The sequence below is a fragment of the Chlorocebus sabaeus genome, chromosome 20 (assembly GCF_047675955.1).
Source record: "Chlorocebus sabaeus isolate Y175 chromosome 20, mChlSab1.0.hap1, whole genome shotgun sequence".
In the NCBI taxonomy this organism is placed as follows: domain Eukaryota; kingdom Metazoa; phylum Chordata; class Mammalia; order Primates; family Cercopithecidae; genus Chlorocebus; species Chlorocebus sabaeus.
The window spans coordinates 45,104,129-45,131,704 of NC_132923.1; the positions used below are offsets into that span (position 1 = coordinate 45,104,129).

Genomic DNA, 27,576 nt, shown 5'->3' on the forward strand with positions numbered 1-27,576 from the left:
AATAACCATTATTGAACCACATTTTTATTTAGGTCATTAAGACAACTATAATCATCTCCTTATAAGGAAAAGTTTCATTAAAAATGCTAGAGCTCAGCCTGTTTCAAAAACCAATACTTGTAGCTTGTTATATTAATAGTTCTAAATGTCTAAGGCTTTTTAAGTGAAAATACCCTTAACAGTTTTATCGAGCCTGAGCAGTAGGAATTTTTAAAAACTGACAGTGAAAAATAGCTGATTAAGAGGAAATGGTATTAACTAGCTACCTTCTTAGTCTATCCCTAGAAATGACTATTTTGCCTAATTCAAATCTTTTAGAAACATTTCCCATTATTTAAAAATGGTCTTCAGAAGGCGTAAAAACCTAAAGAATATGCATATAGAAGCTCCCTGCCAATTCTGATGTAGCACATTGGGAATATTTGTCCAAAATTGAGGCAATATTCTTCAGTGGGACTGAAATTCCCTGAGAACTAATTTGTAACACTAGGTATCTTTAAAAACACTAGCTCCCTTTTACTTCCCCCTCAGGATGAATCAAGTTCTTTGCCATTAATGGAAAGTTAAAATAACAGCCCTGAATTTTAAACTTTCTTAGAGAATGTCTCCCTATCTACCCTTTTGGTAAAATTTTCTTTCTTTTTAATTTCTGAATATGTGTTAACATGACTGTTTCATTAACATGCTACCTATTTGCTGAAGAAATATCATCATTCACCCATCTCAAAAGAAAAATATTCCCAGTGGTCAATTAAAAAAAAAAAAGCTATTTTTCAAATGAGTACTCTGACATAAAAAATATAAAAGGATAACTTTATTAAATATACAAATTCAAGAGCATTCAATTTTTTTTAAGATTATGGCATAAGACAGAGCAGATCAATGGTAATGGTTTATATAGATATATCCTATAATTACCAGATTAGGTAGATATATTGACCTACCAATGCTCAAAATAACAAAATGAATATATGTCCCTCAACTATTTCTGTATTTTATGACTACTAAATGGGAAATCTGTCAGCTGACCCAACCACCAGACTTTTTCCCATAGAAAGTTTGATATGCTGTCATCATTTCTGAATATGGACCTCTATCTTGGGTCCTTTTCTCTTTGCCTACTTCATTTTCTCTCTTCCCAACCCACCTAAGACTTAGTCAAAACAGGATACAGAGATCTGGATGGCTCTATGCAGAGGAAAAATCTCCAATAATACTGTCAATTCTGTATTCACTTTTACTTTCAGCAGCTACCTAATTATATCTAAGATGGTGTGAAAAAATATACACCTCAAAAAAGAAAAGCATTTGGACTATCAATCTTCACCTTGGTCCTGCAGCTTCCCTTTATCAACCAGTGTATATATTATTTTAAATTCCCAACTGTAAACACATACAATATTTAATAAAACATCCAGAAACTTTGTGGTCAGCACCATATAATTTCCGAGGAGAATGTTTTTGGTAGGGGCAGAGAAGGAAGAAAATTGAGAAGCCATTAAGAAAAAATGGCAATTGACACTAAAATGCTTTCATAAAGTGTTTTTTAAAAATGGATAAATTCAATTTTAGGTGATACTTTGCCCCATGACCAACATTTCCTCATTGTTTTAGTGTTCATAAAAGGCATAATATGTACCTCTAGAAAAGGAAATTATCTTCTTTTCTTACCTTGTTAGAGCACCAGCACCAGGTTGAGTTTCCCCAAAGTATACATAGCTCATAACTCTAAAAAATCTACAAATTAAGTCTTTTTCATTCATTTAATCCTCATCACATCCGTTAATTTTAATTAATTAAAACTAATACTGCTCCTTTTTCTGCATATGTCAGTGAAAGGTAATTAGGGAAACTAAAAATCTGACCTAATAAGGAACCCACCTAAAATCTACTTAGGTAGGTTTAACTCAAAGATCATGTTGTTAGTCCCAACAACTATCCCAGGCATTTTAAGTATTCTTAATCTATATTTTAGAATGTGCCACCAAACACTAAAATGTTAAAATAAATTATTAATCCTGCTCTGGTCTCTAAACAAGAACTTATGGCTATTACAAAATATTCTTTTTTATTCTACCTCGTAACAGTAAACATTAAATGAAGACCCATCATCACAAGCTCATATCTTTAAAAAATGGATGCAGCAAAGCAGCTTCTGCTGTTATTCTTGAAGCTGGATTTAGATCTAGAAGTTTATCAAGCAGGTCATAAGCTTCATCAGGTACCTCATTCCAGCCTTCTAAATTGGTAGTATACTCATCAAAACAACACCCACAGCTATTACTATCCCCCTTTTTAAATGAATTCCCTGAGTATTGTCCTGGAGGTGTTTGTATGAGGCGAGAAGCTTTATGGTCAGTCTTCTCTGAAACAGCTGGTTGATGAGAAGCAGGTCCTTGTATATCACTTGTTAACTTGGGAGTGTTAGAATCCATACCCCTGAGTCTCTCACAGAGTTTTCTCAAGTCTTGTGCTGGAACTTCTTTGCTACATAATATTGATTTCCCTAAAAGCAAAAGAAGAAAAAACAACAACAGAAAAAGCCATTTTATTATTTGAGTATATCAGAAGCCTCTCTCATGAGAAACATGAAAGTTCAAACATATGCTTTATGGACACGGACACACAAACACACACACATACAGTGAGATAGAGCACCACATGCTATATTTAAGTTGTATGTGAATTGCACAGTGGGAGATAAAGTGAGAGATAGTCAGTAGAAAGCAGTGACTTACTAAGCTATGCCAGGCACTCACTTGACTCTGCCAGTTTCTCAAGCTTCATCTTATCCTTCTACAATCTTTAACTAGCTGCAGCTCCCACGCCCCCACTCTACTTCCTTTCCAGCCTTCTATGTCTTTGACTACATGACTCCTGTCTTTGCCTATGATGTGCTGCACTCCTTGTGTGCCCAGGACACTCTCACTGGCATCACCACTCAGATCAAGAATCACCTCAGGCTTGACACCCTCAGAGAGAATTGATCAATTTCAGCTTCTACTGTATCTTGGGAGGAGTTCTACTATTATTTTTGCTATCCTATATATGTCTGTCCCACCTAGTAGACTGTGAGCTCTTTGAAGGTAGGAACTGTCTTATCTATCTTTGAACCTCCCAAACCCAGCTTATGCCTGGTACATGTTAGGTGGTCAGTTAATGTCTATTGGACTAGACAAAAAGGCATTATTCATTTCAACAACTCTGTTCAAATGACAACATACATCCTTAGAGATGCTGTTCTTGACCAACCTATCCTAAATGAGCCTCTTCCCTCCCCTTTTCCTTTTATCTTTCTCAGTACCACTCATTTCTCATAGTACTTATGTTCTCTCCCTCACTAGAATTTAAGCTCTGTCAAAGCAGAGACTTGCAATAGTACTTAGCATACATAAAGCCCCAATAAATGTTTCTGAATGAACAAATAAACAAACTATATCTCAGTTTTTAAAAATATAAATGTCTGAAACAACTTCCTGATGGGTTTATTATCAGATGTGCAAAAAGAAGTTAATCACGCAAATGGCAATCATGTATTATTTTTGCCTTGCATTTACTTATTAAACATAAATGTACTAAACAATAAGTACCATAACATTTAAATGCTTTTCTGGGAATGTAGATGGTCAACAAAGTCATTAATCTGGCTGAGGATGATAAAAAGTTACCTTTCCCTATTCTGAACTAACTACTGGACTGATGTTTAACTAAGCCAGGGGAAAAAGAGGGGAGGGAAAGGGAGGAAACGAAAGAAACAATTACCAAAAACCAAATTCTATGAGGATACAATATGCCAATCCTTTCCTACTTTTGAACTGATTCTATCATTCCTATTCTCTCTGGAAAATTAGAGCCAGAGGGGAATACTCACATAGTTTTTTATTCCTTTATTAGCTTGTTCTGAAGTCATAAAATAATTAATAGTATATGTTATCGCATGTCCCCAAGTTATACAATATGCTTTTTTTTTATATGACCAAAAAGAAGATTCATTTATAACATTCAGGAAAAATAACTCCAACTAACACAATTGGTCAACATACTTTGTTACAGAGTACTATGTGTCAGGAATTTGTTTCAGCTCAAGACTTTTCTTTTTAATTTATCCAATACAATTCACTGAGTACTAAATGACAACCCACAATGGAGCCAGGTTTAAGGGCTGAGAACAGTGGAGTAGGTTACAGATAAGAGAAGTAAAGGTGATCTCACTGCTAATCTCAGCTAAGTCATTTCTTTAGGTTACAAAGGGGAACACAGTTGTGTTTGTTGAAATTTTGAGGCTTTTATACTCAGTCCAAAGTTATAGTAAGATCTGACTAAAATAACTACAGATGTCATACTAATACAACTGAGACAAGTCCTATGGCATTATTTTTATTATTTGTTTTTTGAGACAGTCTTGCTCTGTCGCCAGGCTGGAGTGCAGTGGTGCAATCTTGGCTCACTGCAACTGCCGTCTCCTGGCTTCAACTGCGGTTCTCCTGCCTCACAGCTTCCCGAGTAGCTGGGACTACAAGTGTGTGCTACCATGCCCAGCTAATTTTTGTGTTTTTAGTAGAGATGGGATTTCACCACATTAGCCAGGATGGTCTCATCTCATGACCTCATGATCCGCCCACCTCAGCCTCTCGAAGTGCTGGGATTACAGGTGTGAGCCACCGTGCCTGGTCCTATTTTTTTTTCCAAATATGAGAACAAGTATTACAATGATAAATCTCTAAAAGCTCTTGCTTGCTATCATGGCACTTGATCTGGAGTATTTTTGTGTCAGATGTTGTACTTCCATTGTTGGCCCTGATTATAACTTGGATTACCAATGGGGAGATTCAAGCTCTTCAATAAAATATTTTGGTGTTGGCTGATAAACTTCATGTTCATAAACCTCTCACCAAGTTATTCAATAGTAGATGAAAGTTTTCTCAGTTGAGAATAAACATACTTGTTATGTTTATTATTATGTAAGAATGCCATTTCTAAGATATCCATCTTGTTTTCCACTCATGGTCACTTTTCCCTTGTATGTATTATTTCATCCTATTATCTTCAAATAAAATTTTCTTACAATAAGTACAAGACAGTTACAATTGTGGACCGACTTTGCTGTAGAAACGTATTTTGGCAAGCTTCTATTAAGATGAGGCTTTCTTCACAACCACCAAGTTTTTCTTATAGATTGGACTATAGCACTAGTGCATAAGCTAGGGCAGTAATTTTTGCAGTGGTTCTTAAACACCTGTAGTTTCTTAGTCAAAATCACTTGTTTTTTCAAACAAGGCTGGAGCCTTCCTAAGTATCTTATTTTTCTGAATCATATTTTCCAAGAATAGGTAGAGTGGGCAGGCATATGTATTTCTTAAAGATTCTCAGATAATTCTGACATGCAACCCCGGTTAAGACCCGCTGATTCTGGGGCTGAGCACAAGGCAGCCCAGCTACTCTTGAGGTAGGCTGGTTGAACCTTTATCTCCTGGGGTATTCTGTATTGTGTGGTAGTAAGCTGACTCAATCCCACTTATTCCTTGGAAAGCATTAACTATAACTGAGCTTGGAAAATAAACATTAAACGGGCATTTGAGTTCAGACTGTTGGCCACAGCAAGGCTGAGATAATTCTCACGTGCCCTATGAAGTACACTGCACATCCCCGTCTTGAAGAACTTGCATGCTAAGGAGATGACATCCATGTCCAATATATGCTTACAATAATATCCCATCAGTTAAGGCCTTCTATGCATTCTGCTTCTCTGCTACCATAAACCTACACAACCTGACAACACAAATTTCTATTCTCTTCCCTAATCCTTATTATACTGTATTAATAATTGTTTACTTGTTAGTATAGCCTAAGATCATTTAAGGCAAGGACACTCTAAGTACCAAGACGTAGTATATCTGATGTTTAAAATACAATAAAAAAGTAAAACATATTATTAAAGGTAAATGTATGTAATAAAAGTCAAACCATAACTAAAAGGAGTTAAGATTTTACTCCTTATTCCTACAAAATTATACAGGTAAACTTTAAATACTGCAAAAGGTATTACTTGTGCTTAATAAGATTAAATGATTATATGTGTAGAGGAGAGGTGATACGTTTATTTTCAAGCAATTGAAGAATTTTCTATATAATATTAGAGAACTTTATCAAGACTGAATGTTTATTTGTAAAGAAAATTTCATAATAATTTATTAAGTGATTTGTAGGAGATAATCAAAGGCATTCTGTTTTGTTCTATAATACAAAACTGCTTACCAAAAGTTTTAGCAGCTTGGATAGTTTCTCTGGATCCCCGAATTGTCATAATTTGGGCCAAAGCAGTTAAATCATCACTTGCTTTATAAAATGGGTATCGTCCACTAAGCAAAGAAAGAAATATGACACCTGCAGACCACATGTCAATTGCTGCAATAGAAGACAAATTTTAAAAATAAATTTCAAGTCTATAATTTTGTCATCTAAATCAATAGTCCTCAACATTTACTATGCATTAGAATCACCTTGGGAGCCTTAAAAAATTCAGATGCCCAGACCCAGGGATTTTGATTGAACAGTTCCAAAGTAGGGCTCAGGCATCAATGTTTTAAAAAAAGTTCCTCAGGTGATTTTAATGTACAAACAGGACTGAGAATCCTCACTGCAAAATATGTTTCTTTCTTAAGAAACATGTTGGTAAATTTAAAAGGATACTTAATCATTAGGAAACAATAAGTAAATGAACATTTTATAGGATCAAAAGGAATCCAAAAACAGCTAAGAGGGAAAAAAATCTGAATGATCCTTGAGAATTACATACCATACTGGTCAAAATGCTTTCATTTTAGTGAAAAGTAATGAACATTAGAAGCTCTTCTTCAGCTGACACTAGCACCAACTGCTGCTATAGAAACCTTTAAAAAAGTATTTTATTTTTATTTTTTTGTGGCTGTAAAGACTTTAATTTTTCTGAGTACACAGTAGGTATATATATTGATGAGGTATATAAGATGTTTTGATACAGGCATGCAATGTATAATAATCACATCCTGGAAAATAAGGTATCCATTCCCTCAAGCATTTATCCTTTGTGTTACAAACAATCCAATTATATTCTTTTTTTTTTTTTTTTTTGAGACAGGGTCTCGCTATGTGGCCCAGGCTAGAGTGCAGTGGCACAGTCTCAGCTCACAGCAACCTCTGCCTCCCAGATTCAAGCAATTCTCATGCTTCAGCCTCCTGAGTAGCTGGGATCACAGGCGTGTCACCATACCCAGCTTTTTTTTTTTTTTTTTTTTTTTTGTATTTTTAGTAGAGATGGGATTTAGCCACATTGGTCAGGTTGGTTTCAAGCTCCTGGACTCAAGTGATCTGCCTGCCTCAGCCTCCCAAAGTACTCTTTTAGTTATTTTAAAATGTACAATTAAATTATTGACTATAGTCTCCCCACTGTGCTATCAAATACTAGGTCTTATTCATTCTTTTTTTTTTTCGAGATGGGGTCTGGCTCTGTTGCCCAGGCTAGAGTGTGGTGGTGTGATCTCGGCTCACTGCAACCGCCGCCTCCCAGGCTCAAGTGATCCTCCCACCTCAGCCTCCTGAGTAGCTGGGTACACGAGTGCACACTACCACACCCAGCTACTTTTTTGTATTTTTGGTAGAAATAGGGTTCTACCATGTTGCCCAAGCTGGTCTCAAGCTCCTAAGCTCAAGCAATCCACCCGCCTTAGCCTCCCAAAATGCTGGATTATTCATTTATAACTATTTTTTGTACCCATTAGCAGTCCCCACGTCCCCCACACCCTCCCACTACCCTTCTCAGCCTCTGGTAACCATCTTTCCACTCTCTATGGGTTCAATTGTTTTGATTTTTAGATCCCACAAATAAGTGAGAACATGTAATGCTTGTCTTTCGGTGCCTGGCTTATTTTACTTGACATAATGATCTCCAGTTCCATCCATGTTGTTGCAAATGACAAGATCTTCTTTTTCATGGCTGAATAGTACTCCATTGTGTGTAAGTACCACATTTTCTTTATCTATTCATCTGTTGATGGACACTTAGGTCGCTTCCAAATTTTGACTATTATGAATAGTGCTTCAACAAACATGGGAGTGCAGATACCTCTTTGGTACATTGATTTTCTTTCTTTTGGGTATATACCTAGCAGTGGGATTGTTGGATCATGTAGTAGCTCTATTTTTAGTTTTCTGAGGAACGTCAAAATTGTTTTCCATAGTGGTTATACTAATTTACATTCCCACTATAGAAACTTTAATCTTCTTAATTCTGGCTGTTAAAGATTATGACCAGCTCAACTTGATGTTAAAAAGCTTTTTTTTTTTTATTTTTTATTTTTATTTTTTTATTTTTTTTTTATTTTTTTTATTTTTTATTTATTTATTTATTTTTTTAAAGGGATATCTCTCCTAATTGTTGACCTCCTAGTATCACCAGGTTATTTGCTCTGTTCCTTCAGCTACTGTATCACCTTTTTTTTTTTTTTTTGAGAGGGAGTCTCTGTTGCCCAGGCTGGGGTCCAATGGCGCAATCTCGGCTCACTGTAACCTCTGTCTCCTGGGTTCAATTCTCCTGCCTCAGCCTCTGCAGTAGCTGGAACTACAGGCACGCACCACCATGCCCAGCTAATTTTTTGTACTTTTTAGTAGAGATGGGGTTTCACCATATTGGCCAGGCTGGTCTCAAACTCCTGACCTAGTGATCTGCCTGCCTTGGCCTCCCAAAGTGCTGGTATTACAGGCATGGTGAGCCACTGTGCCTGGCCCCACATGCCTTTCTTAGCTCCTTTGGTACCTCTGCCTGCTCCTTCAATGTTTTCTCCAAGCCTTAAGTGCTGACTAATGTTCCTTAGAGTTTTAACTTCTCCCTCTGTATACTCTCCCTGATTGGTCCATCCACTTCATGGTTTCAACTGTCATTTATATAATGATGACATTCAACTGCATTTCTAGCCCAGCTCCTTCGCTGAGCATCAGACTTAACTTTGATTCTGTTGGATATCTCTATGTGGATGTCCCACAAATACCTCAAAACAATTATACCCAAAACCAACCTTACTTTCCCCTATAAACCAGTTACTTCTCCTTTACTCTCCACCTTAGTTACTGGTACACATCCAAGTCTCCCAAGCTAGGAATCTGGTAAATATCCTGAATGCCCTTTTCCCTCACCACACCACACCCAAATTCTACATCCAATTATCCACCAAGCTCTGCCTTTTCCAACCCTTCACTTTTCTTTTTATTCCTATTACTAATACCCTCATTCACATTTTCATCCTCTCACCTGGAAAAATTCATGCCACCACTCTCCAAAAGCTAAACTGAACGCCTGCCAGAATGATCCATCTAGAATATACCATTGCCACTTCTTTCGCTTGATTATATGTACAGTATATAGTTCAAACTGTAACAACTGTGGTCTGACCTTGTCTACCTCATTCCAGGTTTATTTCTCACCATTCCTCAACTTGCATCTTAATATTCTAGCAAAATTAGACTTTTTTTTTTTTTTTTTTCGAGATGAAGTCTTGCCCTGACACCCAGGTTGGAGTGCAATGGTGTGATCTCAGCTCACTGCAACTTCCGCCTCCTGGGTTCAAGTGATTCTCTTGCCTCAGCCTCCCGAGTAGCTGGGATTACAGGTGCACACCACCACACCCAGCTGATTTTTGTATTTTTAGTAGAGATGGGGTTTCACCATGTTGGCCAGGCTGATTTCAAACTCCTGACCTCAGATGATCCGCCCATCTCAGCCTCCGAAAGTGCTGGGATTGCCGGTGTGAGCCACTGCACCCAGCTAAAATGAAACTTTTTTAGTTTTCTGTATGCTGTTTCTTGAGTTCCTTGGCTCATGCCTCTATGCTAACCTCCCAGCCCAATTTACATTCTAAGAGGTCACTTCTTCAAGAGGTCACTTCTTTCATGAATTGCCTTTCATAATCTCTTTGGGTTAGGATAGTTAGATACTCCTTAAATACCTTGTATAAGTTTTACTACCATACTCAACAGGTTATTTTATAATTATTTGATAGTGTGTCCTGATTAAGAGTGTGAACAGATGGTCTTATTTATTTATTTACTTTATCATTAGCAAGCAAGAACAGACATTCAATGAATAAATGCATTTCTTCAAAGCCCATAATCCAAGTGAACAGCAGGATCCATCTATTCATTCAAGATGTTTCCTGAATTCCAGCTCCATGGTAACTTTTTAGATTATGGAAGACGTTTTTCTTTTTCAAAACCTTCTAACTGCTATTATATTGTTTATATAACAAAAATAATTTTAATCAAACACAATTATATCTACATCACAGGAAACTTTTGAGGTATTAAGCAAGCAAATAAAATGCTTTAAGTCTTTGGTTGGCAAAAACTATTAAACATAATTTTTTTCCCCCACAAAGCTGATGTCAACAAAATTCTATAGATTACATTTTGCGTATTTATTTACAAGACGGTAAGATCATCTTGTAAATAAATACGCAAAATGTAATCTATGGAATAAACTGTTTAAAAAAAAAAAGAGAGGCAACATGAGGATTAAAAACTTTCATAAAGAATAGCATTAGCTCAAAAACAGGAATGCCACACTGCTAGAACTGCTTACATAACTTAAATAAAAGCAGAAGAGCTCAAATATTAGTTATAAATAGACAAAGATCATACAATAAAATAAAATACATCTGGGACAATCCGTTTTAATTGGGTTCTGTATTTCCAGTACAACATACCTGTAGTTTGATTGGGGCACTTTGTCAAGACCTCTGGTGCTCTGAATCCTGGTGTACCTGCCCTAGGGGCAACCTGCTGACGCCTTATGATGAAATAAGATTTCTCTAGTTACGTTAAAGTTGAACTATGTAAGTCTAAAAGATAACATTCATCAATTTAGTTCACAGTAAATTTTGCCTCGATACCTATATAGTAAGTGTTACTATGAAGTAAACGATAATCTAGTGGGATAAAAAGCCTCGATTTTTCTTCTACTGGTTTTTACCCCCTCTACTCGTTCCCCAGATTTACTCCAGAAAGGTTTTAAAATAACCTCCAAGAAGAAAAAACAGTAGTGGATAATAAGAGCCACAATAGAAAAATAGAACCCAATAGCAATTCACAGGTATAAAAATTCATTTCTGTTTGGAGTAATTGATCGCAGATACACTTATATATTTGAGTTAATCAGGAAAGGCTTTATGAAAGCCAAGTCTTGAAGGAAAGGGAGAAATTTATGAATCAAAGAGTTGGAGGTGGGAGTAAGAGAGGAGCTCTTACTGTTTGGTTCTGGTTACTCCACATAAATGGGAATAAAAAGAGAAAACAGAAAAGATTACATTAGCAAGCAAAATGTGTGATTCGAAGCTTCTAAAAGCCACCCCATCCTACTTATTTGCACATCAGAACAAATGTGTTTTCCAGAGTATATCCGTGTTAAATAAATAATATATGAAAACTGTTATCATTTGCTCTTCAAGGTACTACTGCTGTGCATCAAGGCCCATTGCAGTTCACGGATCTGTATTGATCCCTTGCACTCACAAAATTATCCACCCAAATCAATGCAATTTCTAATGGCAGCATGCTGGTGATTTTATAACACCACCAAAACACATTACCTTGAAAGGCAAATACTACAAACTTTATCTGTTGCATAGCAGTCACAGGTCAGGCTAGCTGGGCAAGAAGTGGCAGTTTTCCTCATTACACCACTATTCATAACTTTTGCAGAAATAGCCTTCTTTTTTGTTGCTAACTTTCTAGACAGTACATCCACAGTCTTTGACTGCTTCATGAGCTGTAAAAGAAAAGTCTTATTTTTCTATTTTCATGACATTTAACACGATGTCCTAAAATGCTAGTATGGCAAAAAGCAATAGCGGAAGCATAGCTTTAAAAACTGCTGAATGGCTATTGGACGGTAAATAAACAGTTGTCTATTAAAATGTTTAAGGTCTTCTTGGGTTTTTCTGCAAAGTTGCCTTATATTAAAATTTACTCATTAGTCCTAGCTTGGCCAATATTTGACTTATACTTTATTACAACTTTTCCTGATATATTACAAAAGTATAAAACAGTTATGTTCTAGTGTCTAACTCCATTTCAGAACTGTAAACTGCACAAGTACATTGGCTAAAATCACAGTTTTAATTTGTTGCTCATGCTGTCTAGCTGTCACAAGATATCCTAAGTCAATCTGAAATCATCTACGTTGATGATGATTTTGTTAACTTTACAAACATCTTTACACTATCAACTATGTGTCAGAACAGTTAGCTAGCTGTATGGAGCTCACACTCTAGCAATGACAGAAAAGCCCTTAACTTTCTTCCTCTAGAGAAAGAGCAGTAATAGTCAGCTAACCAAAAATGAGAAAAAATTCCACCAGAAAAGTTCAGAAAAAAACTGGAGAAAACAAGTTTTGACTAAATGCTCAAAGGAGTAATACCTTCTGCCAAAGCCAAACTCTACTTTAAAAAAAGTTCTGATAATAAATGTTAATCTAGTTATTACCTAAATTCTCTTCAGTGTATGACTGACTGACCATTATGCTATTAAGCTACATTACTTACTTTCACTGCAGGGCTCTCATGTGAAATGGAGCTGTGTATATTGAAATTTCTTTCTCCAAAAACAGAGCGCTGGACAGAAAGGCCTACAGATCCCTCCTACAATACCAACAAAAACAAGGAAAATAAGGATTATATCTGTAACACTTTCTGCCAGCTGTACTCTGCCATAGTTTTGAAAGAGTTAAGTGAGATGAAACAAAAACAGCTGCATCCAAGTCATTCTCAGGCACCAAACCACTTCTGTGAAAGGAGAAAATAGTCTAGACAGAATTCAACACCCATACAATGTTATCATAGTCCACAAATATATGTAACTAAAAAAATTCAAAAACCACCTGCATGGATGTTACATTTTGCTGTGCAGCTAAAATGGAGATAGACACTTCAGAATTCCTCCCCTATAACTAATGCTTTCTTTTAAAAAGGATAATCTGAACTTTTTAACATGCAGGGAAAATGTAATATTTTCCATTTTTGTCATAAAATATGATTTCATAATAGGTAATGACAAACGTTACAAACGGACAAAGTAAATTTTAGTTTTAAAATAGTAACCAAAATGATTCAGTACAAATCTTAGTGAAAAGTTAATCAACTGAATACATATAACAAATGTAAAAAAAAAGTTTTTTAAATTACAAGTACTATCCTAGTATTGTATCTCCCTCTGTTGGCTGAAGGAGTACATTTCTAAAACAGTGTCAGTACTTAAGAAATAAAAGAGAGAGAACCTTTCCATCTTTTCCTTGTTTAGTCTGAATTTGTGCATTTGTGTAGGGTCTTTTAACAGAAGCTTTTGTGGTGGACTGCTGATCCAGCTCCTTAGGTACTGGGCCACTCAATGGAATCTTGTTTCCTGTGATTATGTGGGATTTGTTTTGTGAACACCTTTCCTGCTGAGCTTCAGACTGGACAAATTTGAGAAGCTCTATTTTCGTGTCATGGGTTCCTTGGGCCAAACCAAAGTCTACCAAGGCATACCTAAGAGACAAAATTAAGCATTTTTACTTATCTGTAACAATTAAAGCTTAGTAACATTGTAATACTCTCAAACCATCCTCATAAAAACTGTAATTTTTTTTGGGATCAATTAGGAATTTATAACATTCTGCTGTTTTTTTTTTGGGGGGGGGAAATTTATAGCATTCTGGAAAAGAAAAAAAACATAAGTTTTCCAGACAAAGTAAGAATTTAACAGCTAACTCGGATTGCAAATTAAGAGGTGTCCCACAATCAATCAAATGTTCTCTTTTTTCCAGTGGTCTGGGTTCATAAGGCAGAAGAGGAATACATAACATAAACACAATCCTTTGTTCTTTGATGGTGGCAGAGATGGCATCATAGCAGATAATTTCTAGTTAAGCAAGTTTAAAAAATTAAAATCATGGTTTTAAAATCTGATCCAATTAAAGAAAATTTAAGTCAGGGGTATAAATGCTCAAAAAAGAAGTTATAATCTTACTATGTTCAATACGATCCATTATATAGAGGTATTTATGTTATTTTCAGCTTATAATTATAATCAGCATTAAAAAGTATACATAAAAATAAAACTTTCGTGTTAAAACAGGAAATTGGCTATCATGTGGTCCAAAGAAAAATGAAGTCCAGAGTAACAGACATGTCTAAGGTCAAAAATTATTAGACTCTAAGTCTGTTAGTTCAGGCTATTTCCACTGAATCATGGTATATCTAATAATGTACACTGTTCCACAAATACAATTTTATCTTCTTCTTCACCACAGTTCCCTTCCCAATCACAAAGAAACTGAAACAGAAATAATCTGTGCATGGCTGTTGCAGTATGTTCTATCTAAGAGATATAGGTCAGTGGATACAAAGTAGCACTTATGTAGGATAAATAAATCTAGACCTAACACACACTCTGAAGATTACAGGTAATAAAACTGTATTGTATATGGGATTCATGCTAAATGAGTAAATTTTAGCTGCTCTTGCCATAAAAACAAAAATAAAATGGGTAACTGAAACATTTGCTTCACAATAGTAACCTTTTTACTATCTATGTATGTTATAACATCATGTTCAATACCTTAAATATAGACAACAAAATTGCTTTTTAAAAGAGAAATAGGGTAAATATTTTCTAGTAACTCTTCATACTTACTTTTTCAAGCGCCTATTATATAAAAAATTGCTGGGCTTAACATCACGGTGAACAATACCAAACTGATGGATGCGTTTCAAAGCTTTGAACAGATTAAACATATATTCCCGTACTTCTTGAAAGGAAAGAGAATTCAAAATGTCCTAAAATAAAGTTATGAATGAAATGAGTTACAAATATTGTTTGCAATGAAATATTCAGCTAATAAAAATTCAAGAAATATTAAAACCTACCAAAAACGACTCATGCTCCAGATATGGCATAGCAATAACTACATGATCGTTCTTCCTAAAGCAGTATTTAACTCCCATGACATTATCTTGCCCCCTAGTGGAAAAATGCACAATGAACTTTTAGAGGAAAGGTCAGAGGGACTGAAACTTTATGCCTAATTTTAAAAACCGCAATTTTAGCAATGCATACATATTGCTGAAAACTGACTTAAAATCATCATCACATAATATAAACATAAGTGACTTGTGTTCTTGTGTTAAAGTTTTCTTTTAAAACAAAAATAGCACCAGTTTTGATGTTACTATAATAATTCCAATGAGGTAATTATAGTTGTAACTGGGGAAGTGGCAGTGAGAAAAAAAGGGAAAAGATTAATAAGACTTAGCAGGTAAGATGGTAACAGTAATAAATAAATTAGGGTCACTAAACTAATAGATCATACAGCCAGGATTTGAACCCAGGCATTTTGCTCCAGATATATGCTCTTAATCACTATGCTACACTGCTTCGTAAAAGACGAAAATAGGACAAAGGTGATTTCTATGATTTTGGGCCTGAGTAAGAAAACAATAGAGATATCAAAACATAAGTAAAGCCAGTAAAAGAAGCAGCTAAAACCAGACCTCATCATTTTGATAGAGATATCTAGATAAGGGACAAAACCTTAAGTAAGACATGTGAGAAGTCAGTGAGAGTACTTGCAGAGAAGTGATACCTAGAGACATGAAAATTAATAGTGAGAAAAGAAAACTAAGCTTGGAAGAAGTCAAGTTAGAGAGCCAAATAAGAAAGGAATTTTGAAGGAAGAGTTATTAGCATGGAAGTCAAAGAGAATAACAACTGAGGGGAGGCTTTTAGTTTGGCAAAGAATAATTAACTGGTAATTTTTAAGACAGCAATTAAAGTGGAAAGGAAGAAACAAAACAGAAGGAAGGAAAATATAACACAATGGAAGCTGAGCCTAAAGACAATTTGCCTGACTGTATTGTAAGATCAGATGAAGGCATTTTTAGCATGTACCTTTTTAAGCACAGAAAAAGTAAAAGTGGTAGAGGGAGACAGTTAAAGTATAGAAAAAGGAATGATCACATTTATGGTACAATCAAACATTCTTTACAGAGGCCATCTCATTTTCTTGTCTTCTATAATACACAGAGGGCTGAAACAAACAGGCTTACTTATTCATTCATTCAATATTTAGTGGGCACTGTTATTTGCTGTTAGGGATTACAGACATTAGTAATGCAACAGTGAATAAAATTTACAGAATTTCTGTCCTCATGGAGTTTACTACCTAGTGAACAATACAGATAATAACAAGGTAACTTATAATGACAGATTATGGTAAGGGCTTTGAAAGAAATCAAAAGATGCTATGACAATTAAAAGAAAATAGGAGAATCTAATTTAATTCAGAGAAGACATCTTTCAAGCAGTGTCACTCTTTTTTTTTCCTTAGAGACAGGGTCTTGTTTTGCTGACCACGCTGGATGGAGTGCAGTGGAGCGATCACATATCATTACAACCTCAAACTCCTGGGCTCAAATGATCCTCCTACCTCAGTCTCCCAAGTAGCTGGGACTACAGATGTGTGCCACCCTGCCTGCCCAATTTTTAAGTTTTTTGTAAAGATGGGGTCTTGCTATGTTGCCCAGGCAGGTAGCAAACTCCTGGCCTCAAGCAATCCTCCCAAAGTGCTGGGATTACAAGTATGAACTCCTGTGTCCAGTTTCACTCTTGCTCAGATCAGAAGATAAAGGGTCAGCAGGCAATGACTGGGAGAGGCCTTCCTGAATGGGCAAACAGTCTGGGCAGTGGCCCTGAGGTAAGAAAGCTCTTGAGACAAATTCGATAAACTAAAGAAATGGAGCACAGTGAGGGAGGTGGGAAGATAGGCATGAGAAGGTTGAATTTTTTTTTCAAAGTACATAGGGAAACCATTGAAAGATTTTAGGTGGGGGAACTAATGACCCAATTTAAGTTATATACATATATATTTCATATTTTAAAGATCATTCTGGCTGCTGTGTGAAGACAGAATGAAGGGGAGAAAGACGCAGCAGGCTACAGTTATAGTCTAGGCTTCAGCTGAGGTAGTGGCAGAGAAGATAGACATGGATGAACTTCTAGATATATTTTAGAGGCAAAATGGCTAGGACTTAGTGATTAATGTGGTTTAGGAGAGAAACAGAAAATGAGGATGATTTCTAGGTTTCTGGCCCGAACAAGTGCGTAGATGGGCCATTTGCAGAGATGGGTAGATAAGAACATTTGTTGTGGTGGGGTTATTTTTGGCATGTTAAGGTTTAGTTTTGGCATATTAGGTTTGAGATATTTATCAGGCACCAAGTGGAAATGTTAAATAGGCAGGTGGATATATACAAACCTGTAGTAACGATAAAAGGTCTGAGATTAACTATATACTTGTGGGAATCATTACTTTAGATCATGTGGAAATGGAGGACACTAAGGAGAACACAGAGAAACCCAAGAGCAAGCATGAGGAACTCCAACATTAAGGGGTCAGACAGAAGTGGAAGAGCTGGCAAAGACACTGAAAATGAAAGGCCAAATGAGGGAAGAAGAAAACAAGGAGGGTGTGGCAGTACAGAAGTCAAGATAAGGGTTCAAGTCAATTGTGCTAAATGATGCCTAGAGTAATGGCTGACTCTATAGTTTCCAGTTTAGAGGAGAACCAGCCGCAGTGAGTATTTAGTGAAAGGGAGGTGTGAAATGAAAACAATGTATGCAGATAATTGTTGAGAAGTCTGGCTGTTAAGGGGGAACAAAGAAATGATGGAGCAGGTGGAAGAAGGAGGGCAGTTTAGGAGGATAAGATACTAAATCATGTCCTTATGTTGACAGAAATGACCCAGCAGAGAGAAACCATACCAGATGATTCCATTATTCTAAATAAAATATTAGATGAGGTCGTCAATAGCTGGGGAAATGTGAAATGTGAGTTCCCTACATTTACAAAATAATGTAAACCATGAAAGCCAAGGTTTATGATTTGGCAGGAAGGTTACAAAAAGCAGTGATAAAAGACAGGAAATCAAGCCGAGCCTCAAGGGAAATCCAATCTAAAAGAATTACTATAAATTTAACTAACTATTGCAAGGTTAGAAGGAAAGTGCTAGCAAATTGCAAACACTTGACTGAAAAATGTATTTAATTCACATACAATCTCCTCATCCCTGCTAAGCATCTACTTTAAAATCTTATAAATTATATACAAGTTCAATTAAAATATGTTTAAATTGCCTACCCAGCCACTGTTAGGCACTGAAGTTCAGCTGCAATTCTTACAGGATGACTTGTTGGAATCAAATGTTTTAGAGCAATTTTCTCTTCAGGTCCTACTTGTAACTGTGCTGTGGCCAAATAAACAGAGCTGAAAGTGCCTGTAAAACAATGTATTAAATTTTTCAATATCGGGGTTTTTAAAAATGTTAATGAAACAATTCTAAAACAGATTGTAAAAACTGTTTCAATGGCATAATAGATTAAAACAGGATTTCATTTTACTGTAAATATTTATTATTTATTCTTTCTTTGAGGTTGAAAAAGAATAGCTGTTACCATAATTAGTAATAAAACTACGGTCTTAATAGTCTAAAAAGTGGTATATTTTTCAATAAGAAATAGTAATGAAAACCAAGATTACAAAAGGAAAACAGGAGGGAAAAAAGACCTTGTAAAAATGGTAAAGCATATCCCCAAATTACCTTCTCCAATTTTGTCCTTAATCTTAAACACATTCCCAAGCTGTGGTACAGCTTCATAAAGCTTCTCAATATCTTTTTTAACACCTTTCAAGGAAACAAAAATTTAGCCTTTTAATCAATGACAGTATATTTTATAGTTTCTTAAAATTTAAAAAGCTAAATGAAATTATAAAACATAATTATAAATAAAAGTTTTAATAAAACTTGTAAGATTAAAACCCTATCAAGTTGCTGTAACTCACACACACCTCTTGAACAGACAAAAATGACAGTCCCAGAATTAAATATACCAAATTTCTACTATACTGGAATTATATACTAATAGATACATTGTTACTGTATAGATTACAACATGAAAAACCACCAAATTTTTAAAATAACTAAACAATTTGTGCTGTGATCACTAGATGGCATGACAAGGACACATTGCGATGTTCTTGAAAACGATTTCCCGCAAAGATACAAAATCTTAAAGGCTTGGTAAAATTTTATGTATTGAATATTCACCCTATATTTACAGAAAGAAGGCCTACTAAAGCTCTCAAGCATGTAAAAAAGTATTTTTAAAAATTTGTCCCAATTGCCAGTAGTACTCTCTATCCTTGACTACAGATAAATTGCTACTTTTAAATAAATATCAGTTCTTTATAAAAATGTACATAGTTAAAACAAGGGAACACAATAATACAAAACCCAGTAAACTACTGGATACAGAAGATAACTAGGTAAGACTCTTCAGATTTTATTACAGCATCTAGGCTCTACTAGCCCTATGTAGCATAAGTTTAAGACATTTTCAAAGCACTTGCACATGGTTTATCTTTTCAGATCTTTCTAACAGTACTGTGAACTTGGCAGAACAGGAATTATTATCCTGATTTTTCAGATAAGGAAACTCAATTCAGGGAGGTTAAATCATTTGCCCAGTTTCACAGAGGTGTTGCTGATGTCTATATAACTTATTCCTTTATTTTAATTATACATATATTTTCTAATTTTCTTTCTTTTTTTGAGATGGAGTCTCACTCTGTTGCCCAGGTTGGAGTGCAGTGATGTAATCTCCACTCACTGCAGTCTCTGCCTCCCGGGTTCAAAAGATTCTCGTGCCTCAGCCTCATGAGCAGCTGTAATTATGGGCGCGCACCACCATGCCCGGATAATTTTTGTATTTTCAGTAGAGACGGGGTTTCACCACATTGGCCAAGCTGGTCTCGAACTCCTGATCTCAAGTGATCTGCCCACCTTGGCCTCCTAAAGTGCTGGGATTACAGGCGTGAGCCACCACACCTGGCTAGAACTAATTCATTTAAATAAATACTGTTTTGAAAAATGCTCAGCAATGGGCATGTAAAAAAAACTAATAAATGTGGTACAGCCACTAGGAGCTTGGTCTAGTAGAGGAAACATGTTATCATTCTTAATACAAGGTGATACCTGTAATAAAAGAATGCATATACTACTAGGTTGCCGAGGATTTCTGAAGGTGATAGGAAGCCTTCAGTTGATGGCTAAGTTTTGTTCTGAAGCATTTACCAAGTAGTGAAAATCGAAGAAAACACTTTAGGAAAAATTAACTAAGTCTGTAAAGACAGTAACAAGAAAAAAAAAACAACAACAAAAAACAAAAATGGCTTGGATGATTAGGGCAGGGGGAGGGCTGAGAGACAATGAAATACAATGTGGCCTGGGGTGGTGGCTCAGGCCTGTAATCCCAGCACTTTAGGAGACCAAGGCAAGAAGATTGCTTGAGGCCACGTGTTTGAGACCCCATCTCTTAAAAAAGTTAAAAACCAAACAAACAAACAAAAAATCAGCTGGCCTTTGTAACACAGGCCTGTAGTCTCAGCTACAGAGACTGAGGCAGAAGGATACCTTGAGCCCAGGAGCTTGAGGTTACTAAACTATGATCATGCCACTGTACTCCAGCCTGGGCGATAGAAGAGGGAGACCCTGTCTCAATAATAATAATAATAATAATAATAATAATAATAATAGAAATAGAATGTGGCTGAGGAAGAGAAGAGAGAATGCACATGAAAGCTACAGAAAGTTTTTAAGAAGAAAAATGACAAGTGGAGAACAGATGTGAAGGGGAGGAGAAACATTAAGGGTGCTTCCACACCACTACTCACTTACTATGTACCTACTCCTCTTTACAAAACTCAAAATGTTTATTACGGTTTCCTGTCACTTCAGAACAACTTCAACAATTTTAAACAACAGTAAAACTTCCTGGCAACCAAAGTGAATGCAATATCCTCAAATTCTGAAGTGGGAAATGAGAGCAGAAAGCAGAAAAGTGCATTCATGTCAAAAGCTGGAAAACAGTATTAAAGACAGACAAATGAAATAGACTTTGAGGATTGGAGGAGGACCCTGAAAAGTCTATAATATGCTAAAAATTATTTAAATGCCTCTATTTTATACATGAAGGTCTAGGTTTCTATTTTGACATTTTAAGTAACTTTTGTTTTCTGCTACATAATATATCCACGTTGGTTTTAATATATCAATACTCTCCTTAACTACACTCCTTGCCAGCCTGTAGTCTATCTGTAATGCAGCAGTCAGTCAGCTTGCAATATAGCAAACAGAGTTTAAACAGAGTATTCTGATAAAGCTAAGTCACCTTGTCATGATTTTGCTCAAAACCTCTAATGGTTTCCACATCTCACTCCATTAGAAAGTCTCTTTACATGTCTCTTTGACTTCACTCCAATTACCTTCCCCATTCTAGCCACAATGTCCTCCTTGCTATTCTTGAATGCTAGGCACACTCCCATCTCAGGGTCTTTGTACTTGCTGTTTCCTCTGTTTGGAATGTTCTTCCCCAAATATCTGCACAGCTCACTCCTTCACCACCTTGAAGTCTTAGCACAAATGTTACAGAAGGCTATGACCAACTATAGTTACTAAAATTACAATCTCCTTCCCCAATACTTTCTATCTCCCCTTCCCTTTTACATTTTCTTTGTAACACTAATCACTTTTGAACATTAGTATTTATTTCTTTTGTTTACTGTCTGTCTACTGTCTAACTACCAGGGTGTTAATTTCTGTTTTATGCTTTGATTTATCCCTAGCACCTAAAAAAGTATCTGTATATAATAGATACTTTCTTTCTCACTTATTAAAACTTGGCATATTGTAAGACACTTAAAAAAAATAATAAAAGCTTACTGGCCAGGCATGGTGGCTCACACCTGTAATCACAGTGCTTTGGGAGGCCAAGATGGGAGGATTGCTTGAGGCCAGGAGTTTGAGACTAGCCTGGGCAACATAGCAAGATCCTCTCTCTAAAAAAACATTTAAAATTAGCTGGGTGTAGTGGCACATGCCAATAATCCAAGCTACTCAGGAGGCTGAGTGGGTAGGATAGCTTGAGTGCAGGAGTTAAGGCTGCAGTGAGCTGTAATTGCGCCACTGTACTCCAGACTAGGTGACGGAGAGACCATGTCTTAAAAAAAAAAAAAAAAAAAAAGGCTTGCCAAATTAGTGAAAGAATAAACATTTGACCAATATTATGCCAGATAGTTTGTGCATTATAGCATTTTTCTTAATAGGAAAAAACAGAAACAATCTATAGGGTCAACAGTAAAAGGTGATTAAATATAATATAATATAATATAATATAATATAATATAATATAATATAATATACAATGGACCTTAAATCCAGTTGTAGAATATTTACTACATCAGCAATATTCAAGATACATATTAAACAAAAAATGGAGATCAGAAATAAGATCTCATACTCTGGTTCAGGCAATATTTCAATAATGCGAAAAGACTTTATTTTGGCTTTCTTTACTTCAAAACTTTCAATAATCATGTTTATCAGAAAAATATAAAAAATCTTACAAATATCTCAAAATAAAGAGACATGCTATTCATCCATTACACTAAGTATTTTACTTTATATCCTTACATTAAATCATTCATTCAAATATTTTCAAGCACCTACTATGTGCTGGACACTGTTAAGCTCTGGGAATGCAAAGATATATAAAACATCCAATCAAAAATATAACTTCAATAAGGAGTAAAGCTGATAAGGTGCAGGGATATACCTGTCTTATGATCTAATTTGATTTACTTTCCCAATTAGATTACGAGACTGTTATGTGCCTGGACCTCATCAGCTTTACTCCCCAGTGAAGTTATGTTTATATAACTTTAGCTGTTATTAAGGATCATATTTTAAAAAGAGCCGCAAGAGTAAAGTTTTAGCATGTTTTATAATTTATCGTATTATTTATACTGTCCAATATTCTGTTACATAAACGCTACAAAACTTTTGAAATCTGGAATAAAATTCACCCTATTCTTTACTTCCCAGCAGATTTTCAGAATATTAGAATAGTGGCATTCTCCTAAACAAGATGCCAGAACCAAGTCAGAGTTATCCATTCAGATACTCTGCTGAAGTCACAACATACTTCAGAAGCCAGAGGAGATACTGCCGCCAAGGGGCTTACAGTGGAGACAAAATGCAGAGTCCTAAGCAATAGAAAAAGAAAACTACAATGACTGAGTTACTGTGTTATGTGTCCAATGACTAGAAAGGGAAAGATGAACTAAAAAAACAGCTAACTGCTGGAAAAATGGAAAGGAAGAGGAACAGTATCCATGAAACTGGATGAAAGTGGCATTTTACGATTATTCTAGCACCAACGTACCAGATGAACTGAAGGATGGAAAAGTGCAAGCAGGCAGCATAGGTGAGAAACTGTTGTAAATCAGGAACAAAGTGTAAGGAAATGAATTAATGTGGTGGAAGTGGGAATGGAAAGAAGACACAATGCCATACCTATTAAAAAGAAATAAAGCTAGGTGACGATATGGGGAACAAATAAAAAGCATCAGCTGAAGATTAAAGTTTCAAGTTGAGGTAACTGGGATAACTGACTTCCATCAAAGCAGAGTGTATGTGATGCCATATTTTTCTAGGGTGGGGTTATAAAGAATATATGGACAAAAGGTCAAAATAAGTATCTTTTGGACAAGCACAGAATTCACTTCAGACAAAGATGGAAAAGATGATCTGGCTACCCTTTCAGAAAAAAAAATACAGTCAACTAGAATTCCTCTATTTAACAAATATTTATTTTTTTTATTTTTATTTTTATTTTTTTTGAGACAGTGTCTTTTTTTTTTTTTTTTTTTTGAGACGGAGTCTCGCTCTGTCGCCCAGGCTGGAGTGCAGTGGCCGGATCTCAGCTCACTGCAAGCTCCGCCTCCCGGGTTTATGGCAGGAGAATCTCGGCCTCCAGAGTAGCTGGGACTACAGGCGCCCGCCACCTCGCCCGGCTAGTTTTTTGTTTTTTTGGTAGAGACGGGGTTTCACCGCGTTAGTCAGGATGGTCTCGATCTCCTGACCTCGTGATCCGCCCGTCTCGGCCTCCCAAAGTGCTGGGATTACAGGCTTGAGCCACCGCGCCCGACTTAACAAATATTTATTATTAATAAATACCTACTATGTCCCAGGTCCTGTGTCAGAGCAGAAATGAAAGCACACATGCGAGTGTACAAAAGCAGGCACTGCTTGACCCTGTCCTCTTCACCCCAAGGTCTGGTTTACGGCCAAACAACATTTCATGCTGTACACTGAGATATGGTGCTTTATTATTGCTACAAACATTTCATATTTTTTTCTCTGTGAGTTCTGCTTTTGAATACTTAAGAGACGATCTCCAGTGTCAATTTCTAAATTTAAGCTTAAGGCAATGTGGTGAGTAGAGATAAGAACATAGGTAGAGAAGAGAAATTTAATTTGGGCATCATCAAACTTCTGCATTCTTAGTTACCAATATTGACGACCATAGCAACTTCAACCGTAAAACGGGTTGTATTACAGTCTTCCAAATTGCAATTCAGTCCTACATTTAGATCATATGAAGCTCTGTTTTAAAACACTATCCTACAGAAACACACAACTCACTTTGATTCAATCTACTTATTTTTTGAGAGCAATTGAAAACATAGAATTGTTGCCTGAAAAATCTTTGCAACTGTACATCTTTGGAATTAAACACATACCTGCAAGTTTAAAATTCTGCTCGTTTTTTTTTAAAGAGCCTTCAGCCTGAGACCGGTCACGCTGGGGAGAAAAAGCCATTGGCTCATCCATTTGAATCCCCAAAGACGCCTCCATCACAGGACAATTGGGATGCAAAATGCCAGCTAAGGGGTTACATCCACAGGGGAAGCAAAGCAGCTGTAAAAATTAGAACACTGGAGAAGTTTAGATCACTCGCTAAACCACGGCACTAAAAACGTACCACTGCCCCCAATGGGGCAAACATTTTCAAACGCACCATGTGTCCAAACCTCCACAGTAGGGCATACTGTGGCCTTTTCTAAGGAATTCCATGTGCTTTATTTTCACCTATCAGAAACGCCGGCAGGGGGCTGCAGGGAGAATTTCCCAGCTTGGGCACCCGCGCAGCAGCGGGCGCAGTGGGAAATGGCGAAGCTGCGAGTCTGGCGTAGCCTCCGGGACCGCGTGGGGGAGGGGCCGAGCGCCGGGGGCGGTTTGAAGTCACGAAAAAGACTGAGGGAGAAAACCGTTTCGCCACTGACAGGGAGCGCCAGGAAGCTCGTCCAAGGCCCCACGCAAGTTGATGGAGAACTGATACGACCCTGGCTACGAGTACTGGGCGGAGGAGGAGACGGCTTAATGAATGGGAATCCTCCGGCCAGCGCTGGCCGCGAGGTCAGCCGGAAAAGACCGGCTTCCCTCGGGCCAGAGACCGAACCAGATGCTTAGTGCGCAGGCGCACGACTTTCCCGCCGCAGGTCGGAGGGATCCGAAGAGGGGCGGGGAAAGAAACTGCACGGCGAGAAAAGCGAAGTCACCATCCAGAATTCGTTCCTAATCCCTCACAATCCCGCGCCATGGAACAAACCGTCTGAAACTCACGGTTTAAGGGAGTACGACTTCTGTGGCTCCCCAGATGCCTGGGTCGCCGTCTCCAAGAGCTCCCCACCTACCGAGTCGATTGGATGCGCCTGCGCAACACTTCCCGCCGCAGCTCTCGTTGCACATGCGCACACTAAAGCCCTCGACCCAGCGGATTCCGCTACTGGGCGCTTGCGCAAGAGGGTGGGGTTTCTTCCCGCCGCCTTGGCCAGCTGGAAGAGCAGTTACGGGAATGAAACCCCGGGATGATCTTAAAAAACAGGGTGAACCATAAGGCTAAGGGCCCAACATGATTTCCAGGAAAGAAACTAGCTCAGAGAAGGAAAAACCTCAGGTGCTATATACATCCCTATATACCGTAGCCGCACAACACTTGGGCACTCCATGGATAGAAGGCACTTTCTTGACTCTCTGCTTTTATTTCCTTTTCATTGAGTGCCCTACTTTCCGTTAAAAACAAGCAGAAAATGCTGATTATTTGTGACTGTGTTAGTAGAAATTAGCACAGTGGCAGGAAGGCAGTGTGTACTGTTTACTGAGTCTTTGGCTATGAGGTAGGCGGGTTTCTAGGGGCTGAAATCATAGTGAGCAAGACAAACATCATCCCTGTAGGAAGCTAAATTCCAATGAAGCGATGACAATAACGGATGAATACATGAACAGTATTTCTTTCCAGTATTGATCACTACTTGAAGGAAATAAAATGAAAAGATGTGATAGTGTCTAGGAAGGTGGCATCTAGATGGTCAAGGAAGCCCTCTCAAAGAGACCTGGATGAGAAAGAGCTGACAGGGAGACTATTGTGCTGGCAAAGAAAGGACAGGGCAAATGCATAGAGAAAGGAACTTGGTATGTTGCAGGGCCAGGGGAGGAAAGGCCAGTGTGGGGGAAGAACAGTGAGTGAGCGGCAAGATAGTCCCAGATAGATGAGGGTGGAGAGTTAGGCAGAAGCCAGACCGTGGTCCTTGAAAGCCAGGGTAAGAAGTTTGGCTTTTATTTTGAGTACAATAGGAAGCTATTTGAAAGTTTTAAAGCAAGGGAGTGCTATGATCTATGTGTTATGAAGAGAATGGATTATAGAGGGGCAAATGTGGAAGCAGAGGAAATAGGATGCACTTCATGTTTAGGAGAAAGATAATGGTAGTTTGGACCAGAACAATGGCGGAAGAAATAAAAGAAAGAAGACAATGGGATTTGGTGATTGGCTGTGGAAAATTAAGAAAAGGGCATCATCAAGAGTGAATCTTAGGTTTTGGGGCTAGCATATGTGTGGGTGGTAGTGCCACATAGAAGGGAAGTCTGTGAGGTAATGGGTTTTGATTGAGTGAGGTGGAAGAGAGTAAATCAATAATTCTAGTGTGGATACTGAGAAAGAGAAAAGCAGACTGTGACATCCAGGAGATGGCCTGGTACTACCAGCTTGGCTTGCTGTTGCTTTGAGCTGGCCTGGCAATCAAAGCTAAGCATTTTTATTCTTCTGTTGAACATAAACAATTTCACAGAACATCAAGACAAGACAGAGTTGTGACCATGATAGATCAAGACAAAAGTAAGATCACTCTGTAATCATATCTGAACATAGACAAAACATCAACATTGCCCAAGCCATAAAAATGATCAAATATCTCCTTATCCTGGCTAATACGAGTGCCTGCTGCTTCTTTACCAATTATAGTTTTAGCCTCAGTCTAGCCTTCCTTCCTTCTACATAATACTTACTAAAATACCCAATTATAGAATTATCCTTGCTTCCTTACAGCTTCCAATCCAGGCCAAAGTCCCTCTTTCTTGAACCCTTCCATAAATCTCCTAACACAAACTCAAATTCTATAACAAGTCCTTTTTAACACCCTCTTCCTAAGACATCTCATGGTTCCCCATGGTGTGCATTCTCATGTACTGAAACAAGCAATAAATCCAAGTTGCTCAGCTGTAGTTGTGTTCCTGGTGGTCATTGTCTGGAGGACGTTTACAATAATCAAGTTCAAGATAT

The 27,576-nt window shown here is 37.2% G+C and overlaps 1 protein-coding gene across 4 annotated transcripts; it reads right to left on the minus strand.

Moving 5' to 3' along the window:
• Positions 1–794: 794 nt before the first annotated feature.
• Positions 795–25,706, minus strand: CDC7 (cell division cycle 7). Of its 4 annotated transcripts, none has more exons than XM_007977988.3 (12): positions 25,584–25,706; positions 24,701–24,878; positions 18,660–18,743; positions 18,200–18,335; positions 14,931–15,024; positions 14,698–14,840; positions 13,301–13,550; positions 12,570–12,665; positions 11,616–11,794; positions 10,734–10,816; positions 6,256–6,405; positions 795–2,506 (listed from the first exon to the last, which is right to left on the minus strand). In XM_007977988.3, exons 2-12 carry the CDS (start codon positions 24,813–24,815, stop codon positions 2,112–2,114), a joined length of 1,725 nt encoding a protein of 574 aa, XP_007976179.1. In that variant the 5' UTR covers positions 24,816–24,878; positions 25,584–25,706; the 3' UTR covers positions 795–2,111. The 4 variants fall into 4 exon arrangements, with proteins under 4 accessions (XP_007976179.1, XP_007976181.1, XP_007976182.1 ...); XM_007977990.3 differs by having other exon boundaries at positions 25,655–25,705; XM_007977991.3 differs by having other exon boundaries at positions 24,701–24,844; positions 25,584–25,699.
• Between the last annotated feature and the right edge of the window lie 1,870 nt (positions 25,707–27,576).

What these genes read in the sequence shown, in the direction of transcription:
- CDC7 (XM_007977987.3), bottom strand. An exon ending in GCAGAATTTTAAACTTGCAG is followed by an intron (nt 18,744 to 24,700) that starts GTATGTGTTTAA and finishes TTTCCTTGAAAG; the next exon opens with GTGTTAAAAAAGATATTGAG. An exon ending in TGGAGCATGAGTCGTTTTTG is followed by an intron (nt 14,841 to 14,930) that starts GTAGGTTTTAAT and finishes ACTTTATTTTAG; the next exon opens with GACATTTTGAATTCTCTTTC.